The sequence below is a fragment of the Chionomys nivalis genome, chromosome 13, assembly GCF_950005125.1.
Source record: "Chionomys nivalis chromosome 13, mChiNiv1.1, whole genome shotgun sequence".
NCBI classification, from domain to species: Eukaryota; Metazoa; Chordata; class Mammalia; order Rodentia; family Cricetidae; genus Chionomys; species Chionomys nivalis.
Window position 1 is genome coordinate 53691750 of NC_080098.1, and position 27995 is coordinate 53719744.

The 27995-nt window shown below is 45.3% G+C and overlaps 1 protein-coding gene across 1 annotated transcript in view; it reads left to right on the forward strand.

Moving 5' to 3' along the window:
• Nucleotides 1-15373, forward strand: part of Ly86 (lymphocyte antigen 86) — a 60749-nt gene extending 45376 nt beyond the window's left edge. The window contains exons 4-5 of the mRNA XM_057787981.1: nt 10364-10416; nt 14979-15373. Coding sequence (XP_057643964.1) covers nt 10364-10416; nt 14979-15062 — 137 coding nt within the window. The 3' untranslated portion in view covers nt 15063-15373. The remainder of the gene's footprint in view (nt 1-10363; nt 10417-14978) is intronic.
• The last annotated feature ends 12622 nt before the right edge of the window (nt 15374-27995 follow it).

The window sequence follows — 27995 nt, forward strand, 5'->3', positions numbered from 1 at the left end:
ATTCATATAGGAGAAAAGTAACCATGGTTTCTGTATAGCTGTGGGCTCTAAAGCAGAACTGTGGTTTCACAAAGGAAGCCAATAAGTATTCCCAGGACACCTGACTACACACAGCCAGCGGGATAAGACAAAATACTGGGTATTAGCTGGGGGTTTAACTCAGCTGATAATATGCACACCTAGCATATATGAGACCCTAGGATAGATCTTTGAATGACATAAGTCAAGTGTGGGGGCACAAACCCAAAACCCCAGCACATGGGAGGTGGACATAAGAGGATCAGGAGTCCGAGGCCATCACAAAGTGAGTTCAAGAACATCCTGGGATATGTAAGACTCTGTCTAAGTTAGGGTTTTTTTTACTGCTCTGAAGAGACACCATGACCATGGCAACTCATATAAATAAAAACATGTAATTGAGGTGGCTCGCTCACAGTTTCAGAGGTTCAGTCCATTATCGTCAGGAGGGGGAAGCATGGCAGCATGCACGCAGATGTGGTGTTGGAGGAGTAGCCCAGAGTCCTGCATCCTGACTCAGAGGCAGCAGGAAGTCAACTGACTGTCACATACCTCCTAGGAATGCCACTCCCTTTGGGGGGCCATTTTCTTTCAAACCACCACACTGTCTCAAAAAGAAAATAAAATTTTAAAATCTGAGTGTCACCAAAAAGACTTTAGAAGCTAAAGGCAATATGTTCTCATTATTGACCAATCGTTTATGTTATTATTAAGGAAAATAATCCTCTCAGGAAAAGTTTCAAATATTGTCCATGGGTTTCAAATCCAACTTGTTCCGGATCATTATTTCCTTACTTGTTGGATATTGTGCTGTGCTGCTCAGTGCTGAAAACTCAAAAAGAATAGAGAACCCAGAGAAGCTGGCGGTACCCCCATTATGTTTCTTAAGTTTCTGCTTCCATACCACCCAACTCATTGCCTCCTGTGCTCAGATGTCATCTTCACCTCTGTATCCACCTCTCTCAGCCACCACTCCTCCAAAAGTCTGAGGCTCAGAGACTTCATAGACACAGTTCAGGAGCTGGAAATTCTCCTTCCTGGTGTTTGGCCTAAAAGCCAGTGAACCAACTCCAGGTCATTTCCAACATAATCTGTAGACTGGGTGGCCTCTCAGCAGCACCAGTTCCAAATGAATCAACAGCTGAATTTCTTGGGCCAGCGCTAGTTCAAATGTAGCCTTGGTGTGTGGGCTGGCTAGTTTGTTTGTTTGTTTTGTTTTGTTTTGTTTTGGGGGGTTTGGGGGGGTAGGTTTTTTTGGGTTTTTTTTATTACTTTCCATAAGCTGGAGTCATCTGGGAGAAAGGAACCTCAATTGAGAAAATGCCTCCCTACGATCTGCCTATAGGCAAGCCTGTGGGATCTCTGCTTGACTAATGATGGTTGTGGCCAGGCCCAGTGCGCTGTGGGCTGCTCCACCCATGGGCAAGTAGTCTTGAGAAGGCAAAAAACAGGTTAAGACATCTATGGGGAGCAACCCAGTAAGCAGCACTCACTATTCCATGTCCTCTCATTCATTCCTGCTTCCAGGTCCCTGGCCTGCCTGAGTTCTTGTCCTGACTCTCTCACTGAAGGACCATTAACTAGAAGTACAAGACGAAATAAACCCATCCCTCCCCAGGTCGCTTTCAGCTCCATCATAGCAAGTGAAACCCTAAGACGGCGTACACAAGGAAAATAGAGCAGTGACGTGGCCTATTTTCTAGTTCTATAGCAGAGTCCTTGAGCCTGGGTACTTCCTGAAGGAATTAGTTTGTTTAGATCGATAGTTCTGCAGTCCAAGTAAGGATGCCCACATTCGCTGAGGGCCTCATGTTGCTTCATAATATGACTTAGGAGCAAGAAGAGGTAATGAGAGGAACCACTCTGCTGTACTGCAGACCTGTTCTTATAACAGCACAGCTCCTACAGAGCCAGCGCACCGGTCTCTTAGGAGGATGTTATATAACCCTGAGGACCAAATGCATCTCAAAGATCCCACTCCCTCTTGATACCACGATATCACATGGGTTTGAAGAGAAAGAAACTGTATGCAAAGCATAGCAGGTACCTTCTACCAGAGCGTATTCTGTATTGGAGATCCTCCCTGTGGAAATACAGAAATGAGGGACTCAGATTCAGAAACCTAAGGCTAAGCATGAGTGAGGGAGAGTTGGTTGGGGGGAGGGAGAACTCAAGGAAGAGGAAAAGCTTGCCCTCACTGTATCATGGCTCTGATCATCAGTTTGGAGGAATTGCAGCCTATTTTTCAGGATTGTCCTTCTCAAGGTCAGGAGGCTCCTAGGTCAAGGGCATCCTCTGGGGTTTAGCATCACCGATTTCCTAGTTTCTCTCCATGTCATCTCTGACACAGAATCCTATGCCCAGGTGGCCATCCCTTGATCTGACATGGCACCAGAGGGCCACGGCCACCTCCGGATTTCTGCTTCTCCCTCCCCCCCCGCCCACATACTCTGCAAGCGTATGGTCAGGCCCCTGCAGGCCCATCTGAGACTTGAAGCAGGTGTGCGGTGGAAACTCCCAGGGTGTCCTTCAAAAGAAAATGAAAGTGGGATAGAGTGATGGCTCAGGAATGAAGCTGCTCTTCCAGAGAGCCTGCATTCAATTCCCAGCATCCATATGGTGTCTCACAACCATCTGTAATTCCAGTTACAGGGAATCTAAACCCACCCACCACCACCCCACACACACACGCAGTCTGGCCTCAACACACTAGGCACAAGTGGTACACAAACCAGGTAAAATACCCATATATGAAAAATAAAAATTCTCAAAGTGAACAGAAACAACTCAGGAGCTCTATAAGACAATGGTAAAATCACCCAGAAACATGCAAGGCCCTGGTCTAATTCCCAGTATGCACATATGTGTGAACACACAAGTACATACACAGAGAGATTGAGAAACAGTTAGAGAGACAGACAGAGAAACAGAAACAGAGAGATAGAGAAACAGAGAGACAGAGAAACAAAGACAAAGAAACAGCTAGAGAGACACACAGAGAGAAACAGAAACAGAGAGAGAAGGGAAGGGAATGGAGGGGAGAGGGGAACAAGAAAGAAGGGAATGGTAACAGATGGGAAAAGATGGCAGAGCAGGGCAGAGGAGGAGAAGAAGAGAAGAAGAGAGGAGAGTAGAAGAGAGAAGAGGAGAGGAGAGGAGACATGAGGAGAGGAGAGAAGAGGATAGAGGAGGGGAGGGGGAGAGAGGGAAGGGGAGGAGAGGACCTGGAGTACTGGCATGGAGAGCTGTGTTGGAGGAGCCATGCTCAACCTTTGTCTAGATTTGGCTCAGTAAATACCCAGAAGTAGGGAGAGGGGAAGGGTTTTATTCACAGCTCACTGGAGTGCAGTAACACACTCCCTGCCTCCCCCTCCAGAGACAGGCAGTATGCTGCACTGACCTTCACCTCTCTCGTGGTTTTCTTCCCTTAAATTTTGTTGGGCTCCATCCCACTGTGCCCTTGGAGAGCAAAGGCTGTGTCCCCCAGATCCACAGGCCTCCCCTGCATGCAAAGAGCTCTGTTGGGTCATGGTTCTGAAAGCGTCTCCATTTTTCTCTCTATAGTTGTACTGTAATCCCACCAAAAGAGTGCAGGAGTTCCCTTTCTTGAAAACAACATCAAGTAGACAAGAAGTAGAAACATCAGCGGGTGAACATTTCTACACAGTAGAGTGTTTCCTATCCTGAAGAAGGAAATCCCATCATTTCTTAAGACCATGGCTAAAACTAGAGGACAATGGGACAATGTGCCAAGTGAAATAAGCCAGAGAAAGGACAGGTATGGCATGGGTCCCTTTAGATATGGATGCTAAAAGTTAAAAAAAAAATTAAATTCATCAACTAACAATGGAGAGAATAGTTACTAGCTAGGAACTAAGAAACAAAGGAATGGCATTGGTCCCAGGGCAAAAGTGAATTTCCTCACTGTTGTGGTCAAAAGTCACACAAGAAAACCTTAAAGGGGAATTTCTTTTGGTTCACCCTTTAGGAGATACAGTTTATCATGGCAGGAAAGGAGAGGTATCTGGCCACGTTACATTCACAGCCAAGAAGCAGACCAAGGCCATGCTGATGCTCTGCCAGCTTCTTCCTTCTTCTTCGGCCAGAGATTCGGGACCACAGAATCATGCCACTCACATTTAGAGTGGCCACATCCGTTAACTCAGCCTAGAAACTCCCTCACAGACCTGCCCAGTGGCCACTCTCCCAGCCAATTCCAGACCCTGTCTAGATGACAGCATTAGCCATCACAGGCACAGAATTCCAGCTGTAAGAGCAACCAGTTCTTGAGATCTGATGCCCAGGGAGGAAACTGGACTTCGTAGTCTTGTGCTATTAGCCGGAAACTTGCTGTCAGGATAGCTCTTAGGTGTTCTTATTGATGGGCTGACACTGGGAGTGTTTGATTCCATTGGTTAGCCTGAAATGTCTTTGATAGACACTTTGCCAATAATTTCCTACAGCTTGGGAGAACCAGCTCCCCCTACTGGCCCAGCAGGATGGAGACTGCTTTAAAATACCAGCAGCTGTTGATCCTACTGCACGTACTGGCTTTGTGGGAGCCTAGGCAGTTTGGATGCTCACCTTACTAGACCTGGATGGAGGTGGGTGGTCCTTGGACTTCCCACAGGGCAGGGAACCCTGATTGCTCTTAGGGCTGACGAGGGATGGGGACTTGATTGGGGGAGGGGGAGGGAAATGGGAGGCGGTGGCAGGGAGGAGGCAGAAATCTTTAGTAAATAAATTAATTAATTAATTTTAAAAAAAAATACCAGCAGCTGAAGGGCAACAGGTCAGCTCTGATACCCGCAGCCTGACTCACATAATCCCGACATGCAAACCCGCATCCTTAAGGACCTCTACTCAAGGAAAGCTAGGTCCTTGACTGTACCACAAGAAAGAATTTCAGAAAAGGTCAGAGCACATAAAAGTAAGTATTAAGCAGAGGTACTGCACACTGTAGATTTAAAAAAGAGGTACCAGGAAGGACAAAGCTCACACGAATGTTGGATTCTCAAAAGAAAAGAAAGGAGCGTTTACACGTTATCCTGCTTTGCTCTCCGGTCATAAGCACCAAAAGCAACTGTGGGGGAAGGGTTTATTTCATCTTACAGCTTACAGTCCATCGTGGAGAGATGTCAGGGCAGGAATGCGGAGGCAGGAACTGAAGCAAAGGCCATGGAGGAACACTATTTACGGGCTTGTTCTCCAGGCCCATGTTCACCTGTCTTTATTATATGCCCTGGGACCGTCTATCCAGTGGTGGAACTGCCAACAGTGGACTAGGCCTCCCACATCAATCACTACTCAAGAAAATGACCCCACAGACTTTCCTATAGGCTAATCTGATGAAGGCGTTGTCTCAAATGTGGTTTCTTCTTCCAATAGGACTCTAGCTTGTATATAGAGTTGACAAAACACTACCTGGTACAGCTATCTTCCCAATGGATGTATTCACATAGCTATCCATAGAAAGCTTTTAAAACTCACCGTTGCAAGTTCAGAAGCCCACCTGTGTGTGGCAAACAGCTGCCCTGCCAAAGCAAGAGAAAGTGTAAAGAGCCAAGGCAGAAAGGAAGTACTAGGACTGGTTGAACTACCTGTTATAAATCCAGACACGGATTCCATACAGGAACAACAGCTGCACCCTAGAGGGAAGCTATTGAACATCTAATTCCTCTAGAGGATTTCGACGGATGGTCAGCCAAAAAGTAAATGCTCCTGTCTCAGAGCCTGAGAGAAAGACTGAGGAAACAAACAAATGAGGCCTGAGAGTGTAGCTCAGTGATCAAGAACTTGCTTAACATGGGCAAAGCTCTAGGTTCAGTCCCCAACATAGCTTATAAAAATAATAATCCTTAAGATAAAGCCCTCATTCTATGTAAACTAATAGACTTGGCACCATAATCGTTAGTCTATGTATTTTCATGTTGTTAAAACACTATAACGATGCTTAAATGTTGGGAAAGTGAAAGAGATTCCAATGAGGTTCCGGCAAGGCCTAAGGAAGGATGTAAATGCTTCTTGTGGAGCTCCCGACTCTGAGAGCATCTCCACTCTGGGAGTACCTCCACTCTAGCCTCTGCCTGGTTTCCTAGAACAAAGCAGCAGAACAATTGGCCAAGCTCAGTGGGATCTGCTGAAGAAGTGGCCTTCCCACACACCAGCAGAACAGAGCAATTAACTGAACCTAGCAAGGACTGAACCAGGCTAGAACTAAAGAGCTTGAAAGAGAGCGCTAGGCCCAGTGCCCAGGTTCTCCCTGAGGTCAATGGGACTCATCCAACAAGGGCTTCCGCCCACCCATGCTGGCATTACTGGGAAGAGAATTGCAGAGGCAGGACCAGGGCTGGACATATCATGTGTTGAGAGGCTGGGACAAGGGCTTGTTATGGTTCCTCGGGATGATGAAAGGAAAAAACAGCCTTTACCCCAAGCCTGTTACTTCTAGACCCTGTGGGGCCTTCAAGTCCATGCTGTAGAAGTCAATTTCAGGGTAGGAATGGGGCTCAGTGGTCCAGCGCTTACATAGTTTCAATCTTTGGCCCAACAAAAAGACAATCAAATTAAGTGCATTTGAACTGAAGTCAATTTACTCATTTAAATAAGGGGGGGAAAGGCAATTTTTAAGAAACATTTTCAGAATCAAGGAAGCGAATTTTTTCAATCTTCTGCACATTAAAAACAAATAAGTATTTCAATGAGAGAAAGGAAGAAATGGGTGCAAGAATCCTGGGGATCTTTTTATAGTATAAAGTGTGAGAATGTTAATTAAAGGAATCTCGGAAACGAAGAGGTCCTGAGAAGGGAAGGAACGAGAGTTTAATTTTAGGTGTTGTTTTGTCGGGTTAACAACAAAAAGTCACTTCCCTGAGTTCCTCGTAGCTATTCTCAGGAACTTCATGGGCTCCAAAAAAGCTCCAGTTGAAAGTGTGAAGCATAGAAAACCAATTTAATGAAAACTTCTCACAGAGAAGGACCCATGAAGAGCGAAGAGCACAAATTAGCAAACCCTGGGGCACTAAGTGAGCATCGGAGAAGAGCAGGTATCGTCGACACGGCATTCTTCACACAGCTGCACGTGTCCATCTTTGAAAATGCGCGAAGGGAAAACAGATGCTTCCGCACAAGGCTTTCCAAACCTGAGGACCATGGTAGCTGTCAGAATGCATCAGATGACACTTCTCTGAGGTGACTGATAATCACCTAATGGCAACTGTCACTACCCTTCCTGGAGACCACACTCCGCCACAGACAAGGACTCTAGTCCTCCTTGAACCCTGCAGGACATTTTTCTACTTCTGTTTTGTGAGTCTAGGAACCTAAGTTGGACAAGATTGCCCTCTGTCACTTTGCTAGTGACCAAGAGAGCTGGGCCTTCCACCAATCTCTGCTTCCTGGCTCGAGTCATTTGCCCTGGGCCACCCAAGAGCATTAAAGTGGGCATGAAGTATGTATGCCACAGGAATCCAACCACACAGAGAGAAAACATAGGGCAGATTGTTTGAGGGTGGAAGGGGACCAGCAGGAGGGCAGGTGAGAAGGGAGGGAATTTGGGGGTAAATATTAGTAAGTATCATAATGCATGTTGTAGCTATGTGCCCAATTCCAGAGGGCATCTGCTGAGGTTTCAAGATTCGTGTATTAAAGCTCAAAGAACTGGACCAGGGACACTGATAGCTTTAGGAATGGAGACAACTGATCAGGATGGAAAGTTAGTTGGGGCTGGAGAGATGGCCCAGTGGTTAAGGGCACTTCTATCACAGGAACAGAATGTGGTTTCCAATACACAGAGCAGCTTACAAATGCCTATAACTCCAGCTCTAAGGATCTGATACTGACTCCAGACTCAGAGGTCACCCTAGAGTGCACACACACACACACACACGTATGCGTATACAGAAAGACACTCTTAAATTAGGTTTTAATATGAGAAAGAGAAGGAGAGAGACAAAGACAGACACCCTGGACTTAGCCCAAGACCCCTGGATTTTGACTTTACAGTCATTCACATAACATCTACCTTTCCCGGCTTTTGGAAGTGTGTTCTCACACATGCTCTGTCCCTTCCATGTAGCCCTGGTGAGGAAAGGTCTCCAGTCTTTCTGCTAAAGACTTGGTTGTTGTTGTTTCCCATGCTAATCTTGATGTCTATAGAACCCCCTCTTCACCTAACTCCTACCACAACGTGCATGAAACCAGACGTGTCTTCTGGGGATGGTGCACCTGCTGTCATAGTACTTGGAGGGCTGAGGCAGAGGGACCAGAAATTCAAGATCATCCTCAGCCTCTTAGTAAACCCAAAGCCAGCCTTGTCTCAAAATAGGAAAAAAATGCCACCGTGGAACCCATTGTTTTGTATAGTGACTAAAAACAAACAGCTGGCCTGATTTAAAATGGTTTCTTTTTAATATTGGAGGTCTTCATGGGACTGAGACAGGAAGCCTCTGAAGTGGGTCAGAAGAAAGATGGGTCTTTCAGCACAGGAAAAATACTCGGTGTTCTTAATTCAGGGTGATGACCAGTAAGATAAGCACCCCTATGTGAGGGGCCAGAATTCTTTGCTGTTCTTGTCTTCAAAAGGCAGCCAGTAATTCACCTCTCCTGAACACAGCTAGACTTATTTCTAATAGACATAGTGGAAATGACACCATGTGAATCCTCCAGCAGCCAGCAGCAGCAAACACAGTGGTGCTTAGAGAAGAGAAAGTAACAAAAGTGTCTACAACCCAACACTTGCCTCCAGCAAGCTAGTGGATGTTCCCCCTGGGACTGGGTCTTTGAGTTTCTGGCCACAAACCTCACAACAAAGCCTTCAGCACATCGTAGGAATTCTGCTGCCTTTCAAGGAATTTCCTTGGAACACTGTAATAACTTCCTGTGCCTCTCACCACCCAAGGCCTTCTGCCTCCACGTTCTGCCTGTGACCTTCAATGAGAAAACCAAACCAGTCAGGCTCCCTGCCTTGATTCTCTGGCCAATTTACAAATCAGCCTACACTGAACTTCTCTGGGTTGTGTTTGTGCTTCTATCCAGGACAAAGCCCTTCCCTCCCATCTCCACGTCTATTATTCCTTCTCCTCTGCCATGATTCAGTCATTCTCTTGACTAGCTTTGCTACCCCCGGCTTCTGGATGCCAGAGGGTTTCCCGGGTGCTTCTGGGCCTTCCCTCCTCTGTTTAATTCTGTCTTCCTTGAGGGCTTCATCCTGTCTCGTGCCTTTATAGGTAGCTACATGATAATGACTCAAATATTTATAGCTGCACCTCTAGTTCTTCCCCCAAATTCCAGATCTGTATATCCAACTGCTTTCAAAGACCCTTCATTGGTCACTTTAGAAATCAAGCCCTTTCATCCCCAACACACATTTTCCTCCCCAACTCCCTATTTCCTTCCCGCCTTCCTATCTTAATGACTAGGACTCCCAGACGCTCAACTACCTCTGTCCTTTTGCATTCTCGGGTGCTATTCCACATTAGTGCTTGGTCTTTACGCTGTAGCTTTAAATTTCTCTTACTTGTTCAACTAGTCAGTTGACACCACCATGGTGATACCTCCCTCTGGTCAACCATCCTGTAAAACCCAGCATTCCCCTCTTCCAGGATGGAGCAAAAGTTTAGCACAGGCTGCTCTTCAGGCTTTACGTTCTTTAACCCTGCATCCCTCCAGGCCTAGAAAGCAGACACAGTTTTTTTTTATTATTATTATTTATTATGTATACAATATTCTGTATGTGTATATGTCTGCAGGCCAGAAGAGGGCACCAGACCTCATTCCAGATGGTTGTGAGCCACCATGTGGTTGCTGGGAATTGAACTCAAGACCTTTGGAAGAGCAGGCAATGCTCTTAACTGCTGAGCCATCTCTCCAGCCCCCCAGACACAGTTCTTAAATTACAGAACCATCTTAGGAACAAGCTAACTGAGTGTAAAGAGCAAATGATTGGCCAGATCATTAGAACAGGTGGCTTCAGAGTTCCACCCTGCATTTCTCCTGCATCCAGCCCCAGTGTGGACTCTTGACCACTCTGTCAGTCTGTCTTTCTGTGACCTCCACACTTCCTTTCAGCTCTTTTCACTCTCTGGGCAGCGTTCTGCTCACATCTTTCTGTGCTGTCAGCCTTGGCATTGGAAAACTAGCAACATACAGACAGAGACTGTTGTTCATAAGTAAGTGAAGATCCATTCGGAGCCAGGAAATTAAATCTTTTATATCAGTGGCTACTCTTGTTTTATTACTCAGACTTGATCTATATCCCTATGGCCACAAATAATGTGAACACATTGTTTGGGGGTTTGATTTAAATGAATGAATGATATTATATCTATGCTTTATGTATTTTCAGAACAGATATACTATGCTGGCCCTGTCAATAATCTTGGATTCGATGTTCCACAGGTAAGGTTTGAGTTTTCTGTTTTGTGTTGTTATGTAATAATTTGTCAATAGGTGAATCTTTAACTCTTGGAAGAGAAAAAAGAGGAAAAGGAAGAAGATGAAGATGAGGAAGAGGAGGAGGAAAAGAAGGCGAGGAGAAATTTACTTAAATAATTGAAAGTGTTAGCACGTGCCATAATTAGGAGACATGCTTAGCATGCTGGCCTTTTGATGCTTCATATTGCTGTTCTGTTGAAGGCTTTGGGTTGAACCAGAACAGACCCAGCTGAGAGTTGAAATGCTGGCATCTTGTCCACAGGACTGGGGATGTGTCCATGGGAACCCTGTATGGCCAGAGTTGGGGTGTGTCTGCGGGGACCCCGTATGGCCAGAGTTGCTTAGGGTGTGTAGGAGGCAACTAGCTTCTGGCAGAAAGAACAGTTTCCAATCCCACAATGGCTTCAATGTCTTGCTGTGTCTTCTGGGATTTTAGTCTGCTTCTATTTACCGTGTAATGTATAAACAACAGGGATAGGGAGATCACTCAGCTGGGAACGTGCTCACCTTGCAAATTTAAGGACTTGCATTTGCTCTCCAGAGCCCACATTAAAAAACACCAGGCGAGGTGGCACAGGCTTATAATCTGAAGGCTGGAAAAGTGGAAACAGGCAGACCCCTGGGACTTGCTGGTCAGCCAACCTAGCAAGTTTCAGGTCAGCGAGAGAGCTTCACTCAAAAAAAAAAGGAAAAAGATGGATGACACATGAGGAGTGACACCCAAGATTGTCCTTGGCCTCCACATGCATGTGCACACAAAATCATATGTGTGTGTGGTTTATATCCATACATATACATAATTACACATATATAATTTATATATAATAAAATGATATATATATATATATAATTGTCTGCATACACAAACATGACCACATACATACACAGAAGAATAAAGGTGCACCTAGCCCACCACTCCAGAGTATGGAACATCTGGGGTAAAGGGGGAACATCTGGTGAGGATCTCCTTGCTCTTGAGGACTTTGCAGCATTCTAAGTCAGTACAGGACTTGAGAGGACAAAAGGAATCAAAGTGATTTTTATAATATACCCACTCCCTAGAAAACCCATTGACTCTTTACCCTATTAGTTTGTGAATGAATGAATCTATTCAAGAGCAGATCCCTCTTGAAGGTTCCACTGGGTCCCACATCCTTCTGTCTTCACGCTGAGGATTAAGTTTCAATAGACTTACAGTAAGGACAGTCAAGCTACACCAAGGTGTCACCAAGTAAATAAAGTGGCCTGTCCCGAGCATTCAGCAACAAGACTCAAAGCTAAGACTAGCATTTCCCATGAAGTCCTTTTTATTCAAAATAACGTTATCTCAGGAACATGTGAATTTAAGCCATTCTGACGTCGCCATGCATTTCCCTCCTGCTACTGAAAAAGAAATGGTATGGAACACCCTGAAAATGGAACCAGTCAAACACCTTGCTTTCAGCTTCTTTTCTGTCATCTGAAATCACAGCTTCTCTTCTGTAAGAAATCCCTTCAGCTTTGTTTCAGCTTGGAGTTGGTTTCCCTCCTGTCGCACACAGTCTTGAACAGGCCCTCTTGGGTTTCCGTAGGAATCCTTCTCGCAGCTGGATTCTCTAGCCCTCACTCTTGGGAATTCTCCAGTGATCTTCTCGGGCCTTTCTGTGAAATGCACAACTTCTGCCAAGAAGGAAAACTCAATCTCTCCTCACTCCTAGCATGCACAGCCTAAACTCTCCCAGGGAGCTTTTCTTCAGATTGTTGTTACTTGAAAGCTTTTCCTTAGCTCATTTTTCTTCTAATACCCCGCTAGAGACTGATGTAATAATTGCTAACAATTGGATTTCATTTTGCATGGCTGGTGTTTTAAAAATCAGTTACCCTTAGCAATTACGATGAAACAAAGGGGGTGGGGTCTTGAAGTCATAGATGCTCTTGGGCAGGAAATTTACCCTCCCAGACATAAAGGGATTTATAGATGCTCCTCGTCTTAACTCAGAGTTACCACCAATAAACTCCCCATGAGTTTAAATAACATAAGTTGAAAATGTGTCGACTCTACCCAGCCTACAGAAAGAGCTCCATGGCTTCACGCATGGTTCTCAGAAGAGTGCTGGCCATTTGATCATGTATTCTCACGCCTGGGTGCTGTGACTCACTGACGCTGCTCAGCACGGAAGGAGGTTTGAACTGCGTGACGCAGGCCTGGATGAAAATGAAAATTCAAGCTGCAAAGTATAGATCCTACTGAGTCCATTTTTATCTCCCACCATTGGAAGCAGAGCCATTGACAGCGGGCACCATGTTGCCCTCATCTACAGTGCCTGCAGGATACTCCTTCCCTGCCTTCTTCAGCCAATAAACAGTTCTCCAAGAGATAGAATCTGGTGTAAGCCAGACTCCTGGCCAAGTGTTCTGGGCCTGGGCCTCCTCCTCTTCCGGGACCTGTACCCAGGAAGCAGATACCTGGCAGACTCCTTACCCACATCCAGCCTGCAGACCCAACAGAGGACATAGCCTCCTGAAACACATTCTACAGAGGCCTATTCAGCACAACAGCTGGGGACCTTGATCCCAAGGAGGGCTGGCCACACTGGTCACAAACAGCCACAGTGTGCCCAGGGCCTCCAGCCCATAGCCACACGGAGAGCCTCTGCTTCCCTACAAGCAGTCAGCTGAGAACATTTTAATGAGGGGCCTATTCACACCCCCTGCTTCACCTAGATCGCTCTGGACTAATGGGGAGTCCTCTTTAGCCAAGATTCTTTTCACTCAGTGTTTACTTTTCAGTACCTTAGTTATTTTTCCTCTTTTTGAAAATGTGTTTATTTATTTGCTTCTTTGTGTATGTGGTATGTTCATAGAGTTCAGTGTGACATCTCAGGACACATGCAGATATATATTGACCAGATCAGGGCAATGGACACAGCCATTGCTATCATTTCCTTGTCCCGAAAAAGGATAGCACTAGCTTATTTATATAAAGTCTGTCTCCACCAGCTTATTTTCCTTTTAACCCAACAACCTCTTGACCCAAATTAAAGTCCTGCATATAATCCTGTACTTCTCTGTGTCTGCTCTCTTCTGAATTAAAAGTGGGAGATCCTTCAGTTTTCCAAAACATGAGGACACCTTCTTGGTACAACCTGAATCATAAATTGCCACGGACATAGATACATCTAGCCCTCACTTTCATGTCCTCCTGGGCCGCAGAAACAGACTGCCCCCCGTCCATTGCCCCTACCCTGGCCTCCTGTCTTGTAGTCCATGCCTTCATCTGTCCCCAGAAAGCCTGGCTTCCCTCAAAAAGTTCACCCTTTATTTAAAGCATGTGTATCTTGTCATTCATAAGCTAGAGCCCGTTCATTCAATTGCTGTAGCTTCCTTTAAGCTAATGACACAGTCTCTTTTAAACACAACATCCAGAGAGATCTTCCTAACATACCCAAGAAAACTGTCACACCTGAGTCTTTTTCAGACTGGAATCAAACAACCCCATCATGTCTGCCCAGCTCTGAGACTCTGGCCTTCTATGGGCTTCCAATCTTCCTTTCTTTCCCTCCCTCTGAAGTCCCATTGGCTCTTGTCTGTTTTTCAAATACGGTGACATCAGCCCCACAGTAGCCTGGCACTCTCCATCTCTTTCAGGTATTTGCCTAAAGGGCATTCTCTCTCCCAGGCCTCCCTTTGATCATCCTACTTAGAGTTGCAAGCTAACATCAATCCCACCAAACCCAGCTGTCTTTTCTACCCTCTTCCTGCATGAATTTCTCCATAACAGCTGCAGCTGCAGCAGTCCTGGGAGCTTTCCCTCTCTCCCAGTGAAGTACAAGCTATGCAGGGCAGGGGTTGGCTTGTGTTGTCTAATCTATTTGCATTCTGGAACCATGCCCAACACATATAAGCCGCTCAATAAATACAACTGTTCTTCAACAGTCATGGGGGATGGGTTCCAGACCCCTCAAACACCAAAATCCACAGATATTGACAGAAAGATGGCTTAGCAAGTGAAAGAGCTTGCTGGTCTGAGTTCTGTCCTGGGCTCAGTTCTGCATGGTGAAAGGAAAGATCCAATAACCCCAAGTTGTTTTTTGACATCCCCCCAAATAAACAACCATACGTTGTGGCATTTATACGCCAATACCCATACACACGTACACACTAAGATAGATAGACAGACAGATAAATGTAATTGAAAAACATTTACTACAAGATGCTCAAATCCTTATTTAAAATAGTAAAGTCTTTTCAATACAAGCTATACTCATCCTTGAGTTCACGTTAATCATTTCTAGATGACGTATAAGACTTGATGCCATGTAAGCTCTGTGTTGATCATTATACCGGACGGCCCAGAGGATCTTAAAAAGACAAAGAAGTCTAAACATGTCAGGCACAGAAACAACTTTTTATGCGTATTTTCATTCTGTGGTCAGTAGAGTACAGAGGGGCACAGCCCTTGGATAGAGAAGTAACTGGCTGCATTTATTAAGAGGTTGATTATACTGTGGATCCTGTGTCTAATGCTTTACCTGTGTCCCTTGCAGGGAGAATACAGGGCTTTGCTGAAGCTGTATAATGAAAACCATGCTGTGGTGGCTTGTGCCAATGCTACCGTCATCTGCTCCTGACCACGACCTGCCAGAAAATACACAGCAAGCTCAGCCTTGGGGAACCCCGAGGTCCCCAGACTCGGTGGTCTGTAATAAGGGACACTGATGACCAAGAGAGGCTCCGCAAAGAAATTCTGCAGGGGTCTCTCTAACCTAGACCCAGATGCTGCCAGACCCCACAGATGAAATAAAGCCTTCAGAATGATCTGGTTTTGATCCGAGGGCCCTAAGTAGACTCGGGGCCCCAGCTGTAATGGTTCTCCTTATGTAATTACAGCTCATCAAACTTACCTCCTTGTCTGTTCCTTAGAAAGATTTTCTCACAGTTGCCTGGGATTAAAAAAAAAGAAGAAAGAAAGAAAAAGAAAAAAAACTGACCTGCATCTGTTCATTGTGGCTTGCTCAATGACTGTTAGTACAGTCTGTGGTTAGTAAGTTATTTTCTTCAGATAAAAGTGTTGGCCGCTGGTGTGACACAAGTGGCCCTCAGAAAGCCAAGAGGATGACGCTTAAAACCAGGGTTCTAAGACAATGTGTCATTGCTGCTCCTGGGCCCCAAGACCATGATGGGGAGATGCTGGTGGAACCCCTCCAAGAGCAACATCACCCCCCTCCCCCCAGTTGTCCACATACCCTTTCCTTTCATCTTCGGTGCCTGTCAGCCCTCCACCTCTGTAACAAAGCCCTGAAATAACCAACTTAACAACAAAGGGAAAATGGATGCTTGGCTCAGTTTCGGAAGTTTCTGCTGGTGGCTGTGGTCCTTATGCTTTAACCTGTGATGGAGTGTCACCTTACAGCAAGAGCATGGGACAGAGTAAAGGGAGACAGGATCCCACAATCCCTTTCAAGATAATAATTCCAATTACCTAAAACCTTCTAATAAGCCCCTTTTCTTCAAGTTACATCAATTGTAAATAACACCTCCCTAGGAGCCAAGCTGTTAACTCATCAGCTTTCTGAGATAGTCAAGACTCAAACTTAGCATCCCCAAAGCCTGACTGTGCCTGTCCTCAGAGCACTTGGTACTTATTCTTGAATTCATTCATTCATTCAGGCAGTTATGTAAGGCTGAACACTTTACCTATGAGGTACTATGGTCTTAGGATACACTTAAAAATAAAAAGACGCTGAGCATGGTGGCGCATGCCTTTAATCCCAGTATTTGGAAGGCAGAAGCAGGAGGATCTCTGTGAATTCTTGGCCAACCTGGTCTACAAAGTGAGTTCCCAGGTAACCAGAGCTATTACAGAGAGAAATTTTAAAAATTTTTTTTAAAAAAAGAAAAGAAAAAAGACACTACCCCTACCACTTCAGAATTTTTAGCCCCCTAAACTACTTAGAAGTCATGTCCAGTTGTGGGCACATTCACTCACACCACTCACACGTCACTCCTTCAGTACCTCAGTAAGAGAGCCAGTTGCCACCCTGCTTCTGGCTTCCCGGAAGCCACACTGATCCGTTTCTTGCATGTACAGATGGCTCTTGGGCTCTGCAGCTGCTTTAGCCCTATCTCCTCCTCCCAGCCTCTCCCAGCAGTATTCCTGAGCCTCCTGCTACATGGTTAAAGGTAAGTGGACTATCATCTACCCATTCTTAACGTCTATAAAAATATCTTTGTATCAGATTAGAAAAGGAAAAGGTTTCTCAGCCAAAAGCGTGTTGATTGCTTTGAATTCCTGTAGGTACATAATTAAATCTCTGAGAACGGCCAGCCAGACATAAGCAGTGAGTCAACACTACACTGACTACAATGGCCAGCCGTACATGCATAGTAAGGCAGAGCGTTAGAAGTAGTATGGAAATTTCCCGAGTTGAAAATAGACAAAAATGATAGCAGTGTCCCTGTGTGGGCCCATAAGGTTCCCAAGAGAAACATGGCCATGCCAGGCCTAGGAACAGGCCTCCAACTACACAACCATTCTGACCGTTCCATTCCCTCACTCCGTGCATGTGCCCCATTCTTTTCTCAGTGCATTCCTGAGACTGATAAAAAAAAAAAAAAAAAAAAAAAAAAAAAAAAAAAAAAAAAAAAACCTCAGCAGACTCTGTGTAGTCACTCACACGTCCCCACCAGCTCAGCCAGCTGTCACAGCCTTCCAAAGGCATGAGGGGAACCCAGCCATTCCTTTCCCTTTGTCCTTCTTGAACTTGACAGCCTTAGTGTGTGTGTGTGTGTGTGTGTGTGTGTGTGTGTGTGTGTGTGTGTACCAGAGACAGGCATTTATCCAGATTCTATATGTTTGAGTTAAATCAGGACTGTCATTTACAGAACTGACCCCTGTCATGGCTGTGAGAATACATTCATGCTCACAGTTTCACTAAGAACGTGATTTGCGAGAAAATGTCCCTCTGTCCTCACACATGTTTTTCTAATGTCTTCTGCTAAACCTTGGCTTTCACCATCAGTTCCAATTTTTTCACTTTGAGAAAAATTTAGGAGTCTCTTACAAACTGCAGTTAGACCTGGTAGGAGAAATGGCCAGACTCACTCTGGTGGGAAACAGTAGCGTGTGTGGTGTGGCAGAAGACAGGGGACATTAAGAAGCAGTTCCCAGTTAAATGTAGCTCTCAGCCCTTGTCAAAAAGGCATCTTTCTGGAGTACACAGAGATTGACAGAAAGCTACAGCTGCTGCAGTGCCCCGTCCCCACAGGACTGACTGCAGTGCCCCGCCTCCTCAGGACTGACTGCAGTGCCCCACCCTGCAGGACTGACTGCAGTGCCCCGCCCCCACAGGACTGACTGCAGTGCCCCGCCCCCACAGGACTGACTGCAGTGCCCCGCCCCCACAGGACTGACTGCAGTGCCCCGCCCCCACAGGACTGACTGCAGTGCCCCGCCCCCACAGGACTGACTGCAGTGCCCTGCCCCCACAGGACTGACTGCAGTGCCCCGCCTCCTCAGGACTGACAGCAGTGCCCCACCCCCACAGGACTGATGGCAGTGCCCCATCCCAACTGACATGGAGACTTCTTAGTAAGTATGAAAGCTTGGCCTTGGCTTAGGCTTATTCCCAGCTAGCTCTTAAAACTTAAGTTAACCTGTTTATATCAATCTGTGTTCTGCCACATGGCTCCTAATCTCTCCTCAGTACTGTATATCCAACTTCCTGCACGACTCGCTGACGAATCCCCCACCTATCAGATTCTTCCCCTTTCCTCAGTTCCTCTCTCCCCGGAAATCCTGCCTAGCTACTGGCCATTCAGATCTTTATTAAACCAATCAGAAGGTGCCTTAGCATAACTGGATGTTGACTTGTAGAAGATTGCAAATAGATCCGTATCCATCACTATGCACAAAGCTCGGTCCAAGTGGATCAAGGACCTCAACATAAATCCAGTTACACTGAACCTTGTTTTTAAGCCCTCTCAGGTTTTACATGGAGTTCATTAGCATGTTGGGTGCCACTCTGTTGTAATAGGAGCGGCAGGGCTGCGTCCCCGGCACCCAGCCGCCCACATGGCTAGCTTATGCCCCGAAATAATTACAAGGAAACTGTATTCTTTTAATCACTGCCTGGCCCATTAGTTTCAGCCTCTTATTGGCTAGCTCTTACATACTGATCTAACCCATTTTTAATATTCTGTGTAGTACCACGAGCTGGCTTACCAGAAAAGATCTTAACCTGTGTCTGTCTGGAGTGGGAGAATCATGGCGACTCCTGACTCGGTTTCTTTCTCCCAGCATTCTCTTCTGTTTACTCCACCCACCTAAGGGTTGCCTATCAAATGGGCCTAGGCAGTTTCTTTATTATTTAACCAATGACCTTTCTCCATCAGAACCTGACAGACATGAAAGTGGGAAGCAGCCTTGAACAGACTGGCGTATGAAACCACTTACTAAATATAACACCAGTAGCACGGACACTGAGAGCGACAATCACTAAATGGGACCTCCTGAAACTGAAAAGCTTCTGTAAGGCAAAGGATATGGTAAATAAGACAAAACAACAGCCTACAAAATAAGAGAAGATCTTCACCAACCCCACATCTGACAGAGGGCTGATCTATAAGATATATAAAGAACTCAAGAAACTAGACATCAAAAAACAAAATAATCCAATTAAAAATGTGGTACAGAGCTAAACAGAGAATTCTCAGCAGAAGAATCTCAAATGGCCAAAAGACATTTAAGGAACTGTTCAACATCCTTAGCTATCAGGGAAATAAATACAAATCAAAATGACTCTGAGATAACATCTTACACCTGTCAGAATGGCTAAGATCAAAATATACTGAGGACAACTTGGAGAAGATGTGGAATCAGGGGAACACTCCTCCATTGCTGGTGCGAGTGAAGACTTGGACAGCCACTTTGGAAAACAGTATGGCGGTTTCTCAGAAAATTGAGAATCAATCTACCTCAAGACCCAGCAATACTACTCTTGGGCATATACCCAAAGGATGCTCAATCATTCCACAAGGACACTTGCTCAACAATGTTCATAGCAGCTATTTGTAATAGTCAGAGCTTGGAAACAACCTAGATGCCCCTCAGCCAAAGAATGGATAAAGAAAATGTGACTCATTTAAACAATGGAGTAATACTCAGCTGTAAAAAACAATGACATCATAAAATATGCAGGCAAATGTATGGAACAAAAAACCCATCCTGAGTGAGGTAACCCAGATTCAGAAAGACAAACGTGTATGTACTCACTCATAAGTGGCTATTAGATGTAAAGCAAAGGATAAGCAGACTATAATCCACAGTTCCAGAGAAGCTAGGTAATAAGGAAGACCCTAAGAGGGAAACATGGATAGCCGTGGGAAGATGAGATCTGCTGGGTAAAGTGGGGGGGGCAGCAAAGGGGAGAGGATGGAGGTGAGAACATGAGAGAACAGGATGGTGTGGGCGGAAGGGATGGAGTGGGAGAGCAATGGAAGAGATCTTGATAGAAGGAGCCACTGTGGAACTAGATGCAGAGATTCACAACTAAGCACCAGGAATCCAGTCTAAGAGAGGGAGGAGGGAATGTCTGAGCAAGGGGGCTCAAGATCATGATGGAGAAATCTACAGAGACAGCTGAACCAAGCTCATGGAAACTCAGAACTCTAGACTGACAGCTGTGGAGCCTCCATGGGACCGAACGAGGCCCTCCATATGTGGAAGAGTGTGGTGAAGCTTGGTCTATCTGAGGGGCCCCTGGCAGTAGGACCAGGATCTATCCCTGGTGCGTGAGCTAGCTTATTGGAGCCCATTCCCTATGGGGGGATGCCGTACTCAGCCCTAATGCAGGGGAGAGGGGCTTGGTCCTGCCCCACCCTAATGTGCCCCAGACTTTGTTGACTCCTTATGGAAGCCCTTACCTATTAGGAGGAGTATATGGGGAGTGGGCTGGAGGGGGGGAGAACTGTGACTGGAATGTAAAGAAATTAATAATAATAATATATTATTATATATAATATATAAACATATTTATATAAAAATATATAAGGTGTCTTAGGCAGACAAGGGAGGAAAGAGACATCTTCACACAGTGTGATCAAATATCCCACAACAGTAAAAGGCGGTCCTTCTTGTATCGTGCAAACCATATTTCAGGAAATGTGCCTGTCCTAGATGCTGACCCAAAGTAACTTAGGAAAGAAAGAATTCATTGGTTTACACTTCCAGATCACAGTCCATCTTCGAGGGAAGTCAGCAGAGACCACAGAGGAGCACTGCTTATTCAATTGCTTTTTCATCCAATCCAGACCACCTTCCTAGGGCTGGCACTGCCCACAGCATGCTGGGCCCTCCTTCTTCAATCAATAATCAAGAGAATGACCCCATAGACTTGCTTACAGACCTATCCTTTATGGAAGAAGCATTTTCTCAATGAAGGTTCCCTCTTTCCAGATGATTCTAGCTCATGTCAAACTGACAAAAAACAACTGACCAGCACAGCTGACCCCTTGTCAGCTTGACACACAGCTGGGTCACTATTTTATTTATGGATAGCTTTCTTAGACCAAGGGTGGTGGCATGTTTCATGAGTTACAGGCTAGGTCAATGAGCTCTCCAAAATATTTAAGGAAAATGCTTTTACCCCAATGATAAATTGAAGTTTCCCTTAAAATGGAAATACCATAACCAGGCCAAAAGGATCTTTGGAAGAAAGGGTGTGTATATATTTTAATTCAACTCGTTCCCTGTGAATAAAGATGCACCTTGAAGACGTGAAGAACCAAATGTAGCAACTGCCAGTTTAACAATTACTTAACAGCCAGAAATAGCTGCTGAGAGGTGGGAAAGGTTCTTAGCCTCATTATGACACCAACTGCCTGTCATCTGGGCAGCTGTGGCTCAGATGTAAACTAACTGGATGTTTCCCATCAGCAAGGCCAGTGCCTCTGTCTACCCCCTCCATCACTGCATCAGGCAGGGCCTTGTGGGAGCTGAAAGGAGTTATTTTCCCCTCTAGTCTGCACGTAGCTGCAGTTATTCAGCTTGGAACTGAAAGAAGTTTCCCACCACCTTCAAATGTATCTATGTGATTTTTTTCCCTCCCCACCAATGTAGCTGTCTCTCAATATGTGCTTTGGTTTGGTACATGCATGTCCCCCAAAAGTCCATGAGTTAAAGGCCTGGACCCTAGGTCTTTTTATGCTTTTGATAGGTATGCTGGTGACTTTAAGGGGCCTTTAGGTCATCTGGAGCATGTCTTAGGGGACTGTGGGCTCTAACTCTCTTCCTCCCTTTTGCTTCACATACCCCCACCATTATGTGCCAATCATGAAAGACCCAAAGTCATTCAATCCATCCATCATGGTCTAGACCTCCAAAACAGAGCCCAAAATAACCTTTTTCTCTTTATAATCGGATGGTTTATGTGACAAGTGAGCAAGCTCTTTATTTCAATATCTTGGTCTTTTTGATCCTGAGGAAAAAGATTTCTATATCAACCCAGCCTTGTGAGCTTGGACATGTGGTCTTTGGCTAATAAGGCTGTTTTGGGAGGTCTGTGACGTTTTTAAGAAGTGGGGCAGACCCGAGGGAATTAGGTCACTGGTGGGTGGGCCCTGAAGTTATAGCCTGCCCCTATTTTTTGTCTTATTTTTGATTCCTGATCTACCCAGATGTGGGCAAACAGCCATCAGAGCCACTCCCAGCTATTTTATCTTCCCTACTGTAAGAGACTGAACATTAAACCTGGGGTCTTCCCAGTTGACTTGGAGAAGGGCTAACACAGCATTCTGTGGGGCACCCACTGATAGGTGAGTAATGCATGTTACATGAATCTGGGGGTGAGGGCCACCAAAGAAGTAAAGGGATAAGCCAGGCCTGAGCAAGGGTGCCATGCTGCTTCCAATAAAGACACCAGCAATGAGACCTGACCTTCAGGGAGCTTCAAGACCTTGAACAACAGCCTAGGGAAGAGGATGTTAAAGGACAGAATAAGAAGAGTACTATTATGATGACATAAGGCTCCTAGGGACAGCACAGGTAGAAAGTGAAGAGCCCCTAAAGATGTCCCATGACACCCAAGTGCGTGAGCGACAGCCCAATGGTCACCCTTGTTCAAGAATCTTGACAGCGACCACAGACTACAAGCACATCTGAAATCCCAGCATCCCTGATGAGTGGGATTCCCACCCACCCCACTCGGATCTGCAACAGAATGAGGATCCCATTTCCTCCCCATGTGCTCCACTTGCCCCCACCAGCTCCTCCTACTCGCCCCTACTGCCATCTGGAAGTCCACTTAAAACGCCCACACTGCTGTGCTTCCCTCTGCTCTGAGGCACACAAACTTCTGTCAGAGCCCCTTCCTCCCTTAGCTGACATTAAGCCTCAGACCTGACGATTTGTGCTGCTTTGAGTCGAAGCGCACCCCAGGTCCTATAGTCTGTCCCCTTACCTCACTCCAAATCCAATCTGTGAGGTGGAAGAAGAAATTTCAAATTTGGAAAAAATTACCAAGTATTTGGATTTTAAGGATATGACAAGAATGGAATTTGGCAGTTTATTTGTTTATTTTATTTTATATGCATTGATTGGGGTGAGGGTGTTGGATCCCCTGGAACTGGAGCTACACACAGTTGTGAATTGCCATGTGGATGCTGGGGATTTAGCTCAGTGAGAGAGCGCTCGTCTGTAACACACAGTACCTCATCCCTACAAGCCTGGAAAGGCAAACGTGCAAAGACAAAAGAGTTCTGGGGATGAACAGCGGTCATGGTCACACAACACTGTGAATGTGTTAATACCAAAGTGTTGGAGAAGAAGAGCCGCTTGTTCTTCCCAGCCACCCAGAACCAAAATAACCACACAGATACTATAGTAATTAACACACTGCTTGGCCCATTAGCTCTAGTTTCTTATTGGCTAACTCTTACATATTAATTTAACCCATCTCCATTAATCTGTGCATCACCATGAGGTCATGACCTACCAGCAAAGTTTCAGCACATCTATCTCTGGCAGCGGCTCCATGGCGTCTCTCTGACTCTGCCTTCTTCCTCTCAGCATTCTGTTTAGTTTTCCCAACCTAGCTCTGATCCCCTATAGCTCTGCTATAGGCCCAAAGCAGTTCCTTTATTCATTAATCAATAAAGCAACACATAGACAGAAGGACCTCCCACACCACCAAAGAATGCTTAAAGACAGTTCAAAGGAAAAGCTTTATGTCCTACACATTGTATCTTAATGTAGACTATTATGGCTGAAGTGTTTACATTGATTTCTTTAAGTAAAAGCAAGTTCGGTCTGCATTCATTTTCCTTGGAGGGCAAGCAAAGGAAACGGGTCCCTGGCTAGTTCACCTGGTGTGACTCTCCCAGTCCTTGCCTGTTTTCCCTCGTAAGTCATCTGTCTGCTGCTGTACGAGTCTCAGATTTCTTTGATCCTGAAAGGATGCCAGATGTTTACACTCTAACGTTTCAAATGCATTGTTCAATGAATTTGTTCAAATGCATTCTCTCATTTTTTTTTCTCAAAATGATTTACTCTTTTTGAGAGTAACAGACCCTTTAACTGAGGCCCAGCATAGACTCAAGCTTCTCAAATGGAACAGACAGGGAGGTGGGGATCCTTTACTAGAAAAGCTGGACTTTGAAATAGTGAGAGAGCCCGGACCACCCCCACCCCCACCCCCTTTGGGTCTCTAATACAATGTAAACAAATGAATAGGTTCCAATAAAATACCTCAGGACACCTTCCAGCACCTCTGCCCCGAGTTCACCAGAACCACTTTATTTCTCTTATTCCATCCTGAAATACTTAATCGCTGGCATGCTTTAAGGGCCGAGGCTAGATACTTTCTCTTAAGTTACAGCTTAAAAGTTCCAAATACCCTGTGAAAAACTGCTATCATCCGCATCTGAAAGCCTATAGAGTTGAGGTTGAGAGTGGTTAAGTAAATTACCTATGAACTGGGACTGAAGCTAGAATCTGATGGCTGCAGAAGGCATGCTCCTCACAGAAAGCACGTTTTTGATGAAGCACCGAGACCAGGTGTGCCTGTGTTGAGAGAGGTGTCTGCACTCTGCAGCGGCTATCCTAGCCCTGAAAGCAGACCCCTAACTCACTTCCTCTGTGTGTGTTGGGAGGCAATGTGTTCTGAACGGCCAGGCTGGTTTACCCATCAGCCCCTCTGCTGACACACGGTATAACCAAGCACTCCCATCTCCTCAGCACTGCTTCATTAAGCTCCTTTCTGTGAGTCATGAGCCAGGGACACAATGAGAAGAGGCCAGGGACACTGTGTACAGTGCCTGCAACGATCTGTCCAGTTTGACATCAGAACATAGGCAAACTACAAACTGAACACAGGACATTGCCTGTCTCTGTCTCTTTTCTGTTGCTTTAACGGAATACCTGAGGCCAGGATCGTAAAAAGAAATTAAAAAGAAAACACGTTTACTTGGCTGACACTGTCGAAAGTTCAAGAACATGGGGCTAGCCTCTGCTTGGCTTTTGGTGAAGACCTCATGTGAAAGGTAGTGCATTCAGAAGACAGCAAGAAGGGACCAGACTTTTACAATTGCTAACACTGCTGGCACCCATGAAGGTAGCATGCTCTTGACTCCAAATCTCTCCTGAAGACCCCACCACTTCTCCACATGGTGACATCTGGAACTAAGCTGCAATGTAAGCTTTGACAGGAACAAATAATACCTTTTAAAAGTACATGAAGTGGGAAAAAAAATAAAAATGTGTAGCTCAATAAAAAAAAATAAACAAAAGGAAAAATGCTTGTATGCCAGGCAGTAGTGGTGCACACCTTTAATTCTGGCACTCAGGAGGCAGTGGCAGGCTGATTTCTGTGAGCTCGAGGCCAGTCTGGTCTACAGAATGAGGTCCAGGACAGCCAGAGTTGTTACACAGAGAAACCCTGTTTAAAAAAAAAAAAAAAGCAAAAAACCAGTAATATTAAGAATAGTAGTAGTAGGTGAATTAATGAATTATGTATGTTGGAGCAGCGGGTGAGTGTGCAGTGGCCCACAGGTGAAAATCAAGGAACAATTCATGGCAGTCAGTTCTCTACTCTCACCATGATGGTCCTGGAGACCAGACTCAGGTCACAGCCTCGGCAGTAGGTACCGTTATCTGCTGAGCCATCTCACCAGCCTAAAATCTTCTCTTAACCCCAGCACCTGTTATTTGTTAGTTATCTGCCAGTGCTGTTAAGAATGTACCACAAACAATGATTTGCTAGAAACAAATTTAACATCTTTTTGTTCCAGAGATCACAAGGTCAAGATAGGTTTCAGAGGATGAAAATCGAGTCTCACGTAGGACTGCCTTCCCTCTGGAAACACTGCCCCTTGCCAGCTGCTTCAAGGCCACCCATACGTTTCTGGATCATGACCCCTTCCTCTACCTTCATAATGTGCATCTCTCTGTGCCTTCTTGGCACAGTCCACTCCCTTGTATGGTTCCTATCTCCACATTCACCCCTAGGGACCCTCGTGATGATGGCTGTCCCATCTGGGTAACCCAGGATCCCCTGAACATCCAAAGTCTCTTTGCTATATAAGTAGCAGGCACCAGGAAGAGGGTGTGACCATTTGGGAAGCCATTCTGTTTTGTCACCAATCCATACTGGCAGACTCGGGCCAGAGGAAGGGCTGAGCTCTTGGAAGACTCTGCCTGGATGTTCTAAAAGGAAATTCTTTTCACAGTTCAATTATAAAATATTTAATATTGTTGCTGTTAAGTAAGAGCCATCCAGATAAGCTTGACTATGTCTAGTCCAGGACAGAGAAGTAATGGGTTTGTCTGAAGAGGTAGAGGAAGCATAAAAATCTTTCTTCAGTTCCATTCCTGGGAATTTACCCACCCCTTCATTAAAATGAAATTGGGGACATGGACAGTCATTTGTCCCCTCCTGTTCATGGCAGCATTATAACCAAAGGTAGAGGCAGTCACCAATGATGAAACTAGCATGCTATCTGCATTCAATGGACAGATATTCTGCCTTAAAAAGGAAGGAAATCTTGGTATATTCTCAGTATGTGAATCTTAAAGACAATGTGTCCAGAGAAATAAGTTAGACAAAAAAGGACACATCTGCTTGCTCCCTCTTCTCTGTGGTATCCAGAGTACAGCAGTGAGGGCTAGCATTTAACTCAAAAACAATGCTCCTGAAGTCAGCATTTTTTAAAAAAAATCTTAAGATTTATTTTATATGTATGAACATTTGTCTACACACACACACACACACTGCCTACAGAGACCAAAAGAGGGCATCAGATTCCCTAGAAGGGAACTACCCAAGGTTGGAAACAGCCACATGGGTACTGGGAACTGAACCTGGGTCCTCTGGAAGAGCAACAAGTGCTTTGAACCCCTGAGCCATCTCTCCAGCCCCAAGTCAGCATTTATTTAACCCAAGCACAGATGCAGCAGAAATTTCCCCCAGCGGAGCTTAATAAAAAAGAGGAATCAAAGTTTGTGTCTCTGAAAACTGGACCAACGAAAATAAAAAGTCCTGTTTACCCTGCAAGAGAACGAAAGTCCACGGTCATTTATCAGCCTTCCAGCAGTGCGCTGGCTTCTCACACAGAGTCCTACAAACGAGGGTAGGGGCTGGAACTCTGGGTCTTTGTGTAAAATGGGAATTGAGAGAAAGTAAAAATTTAAGTCCCAACCTTGTCGTGGACATGATAACTTAGTTGGTATGTTAAACTGATGAGGTCTCAGATTCTGGGACTAAATTACACCAGGACAGTGGTGGTGCACACCTTTAATCCCAGCACTCGGGAGGCAGAGGCAGGCAGATCTCTCTGAGTTCAAAATCAGCCTCATCTGCAGAGTGAGTTCCAGGACAGCCAGGGCTACACAGAGAAACCATCTCGAAAAACCAAAAAAAAACAAACTAATTAATCACACCAATTGTCTCTTCAAGCGTTTCAGCCACGAGCAACACTTTTCAAGCAAGTAAATGAACCCAACATTCTAATTTTATGAGTAGTCCTTTCCAGAGTTCAGGGAGCACTTCCTAGAGCACTAGCTATTCCATAGAAAATATGAAATTTTAATTTCTAGATGCACCATCCCAAAAGCAGAGTGTCACCTCTCAGAAAGGAGCTGGAGGCTCAGACCTTCGGTCTCTGAGTTCTCAAATGCATGAGCTCCTCACCTTATCTGCTGGATAAAACTCAAGTCAAACTCCAATGTGCAAAGACTGCTTGAGTGTTGGGGCAGGGGTCTGGTGAGTTACACACTTTTATAAACCAAAGTTACACTGCTCATTTATGATATGTGTCTCCAGGCTGCAAATTTATACTCAGTCTGATTGAGTCTGTATGGTCTGAATTTCCCTCTGAGATCCCTCCATGTGGTTCCCGGTTCAGCCTACTTTTCTACCTCAGTAGATACAGTAACCGCAGCAGCCCCTCTGGGGTTCATTTAGAGGGACGGTCTGTCTCATTTTCCATTGGTGCAGAGCCTCCCCAACAAGATGGTATCTAGTACACACCTCGGTGGCTTCCTAGTATAAAATGAGGCATGTCTAGCTTGG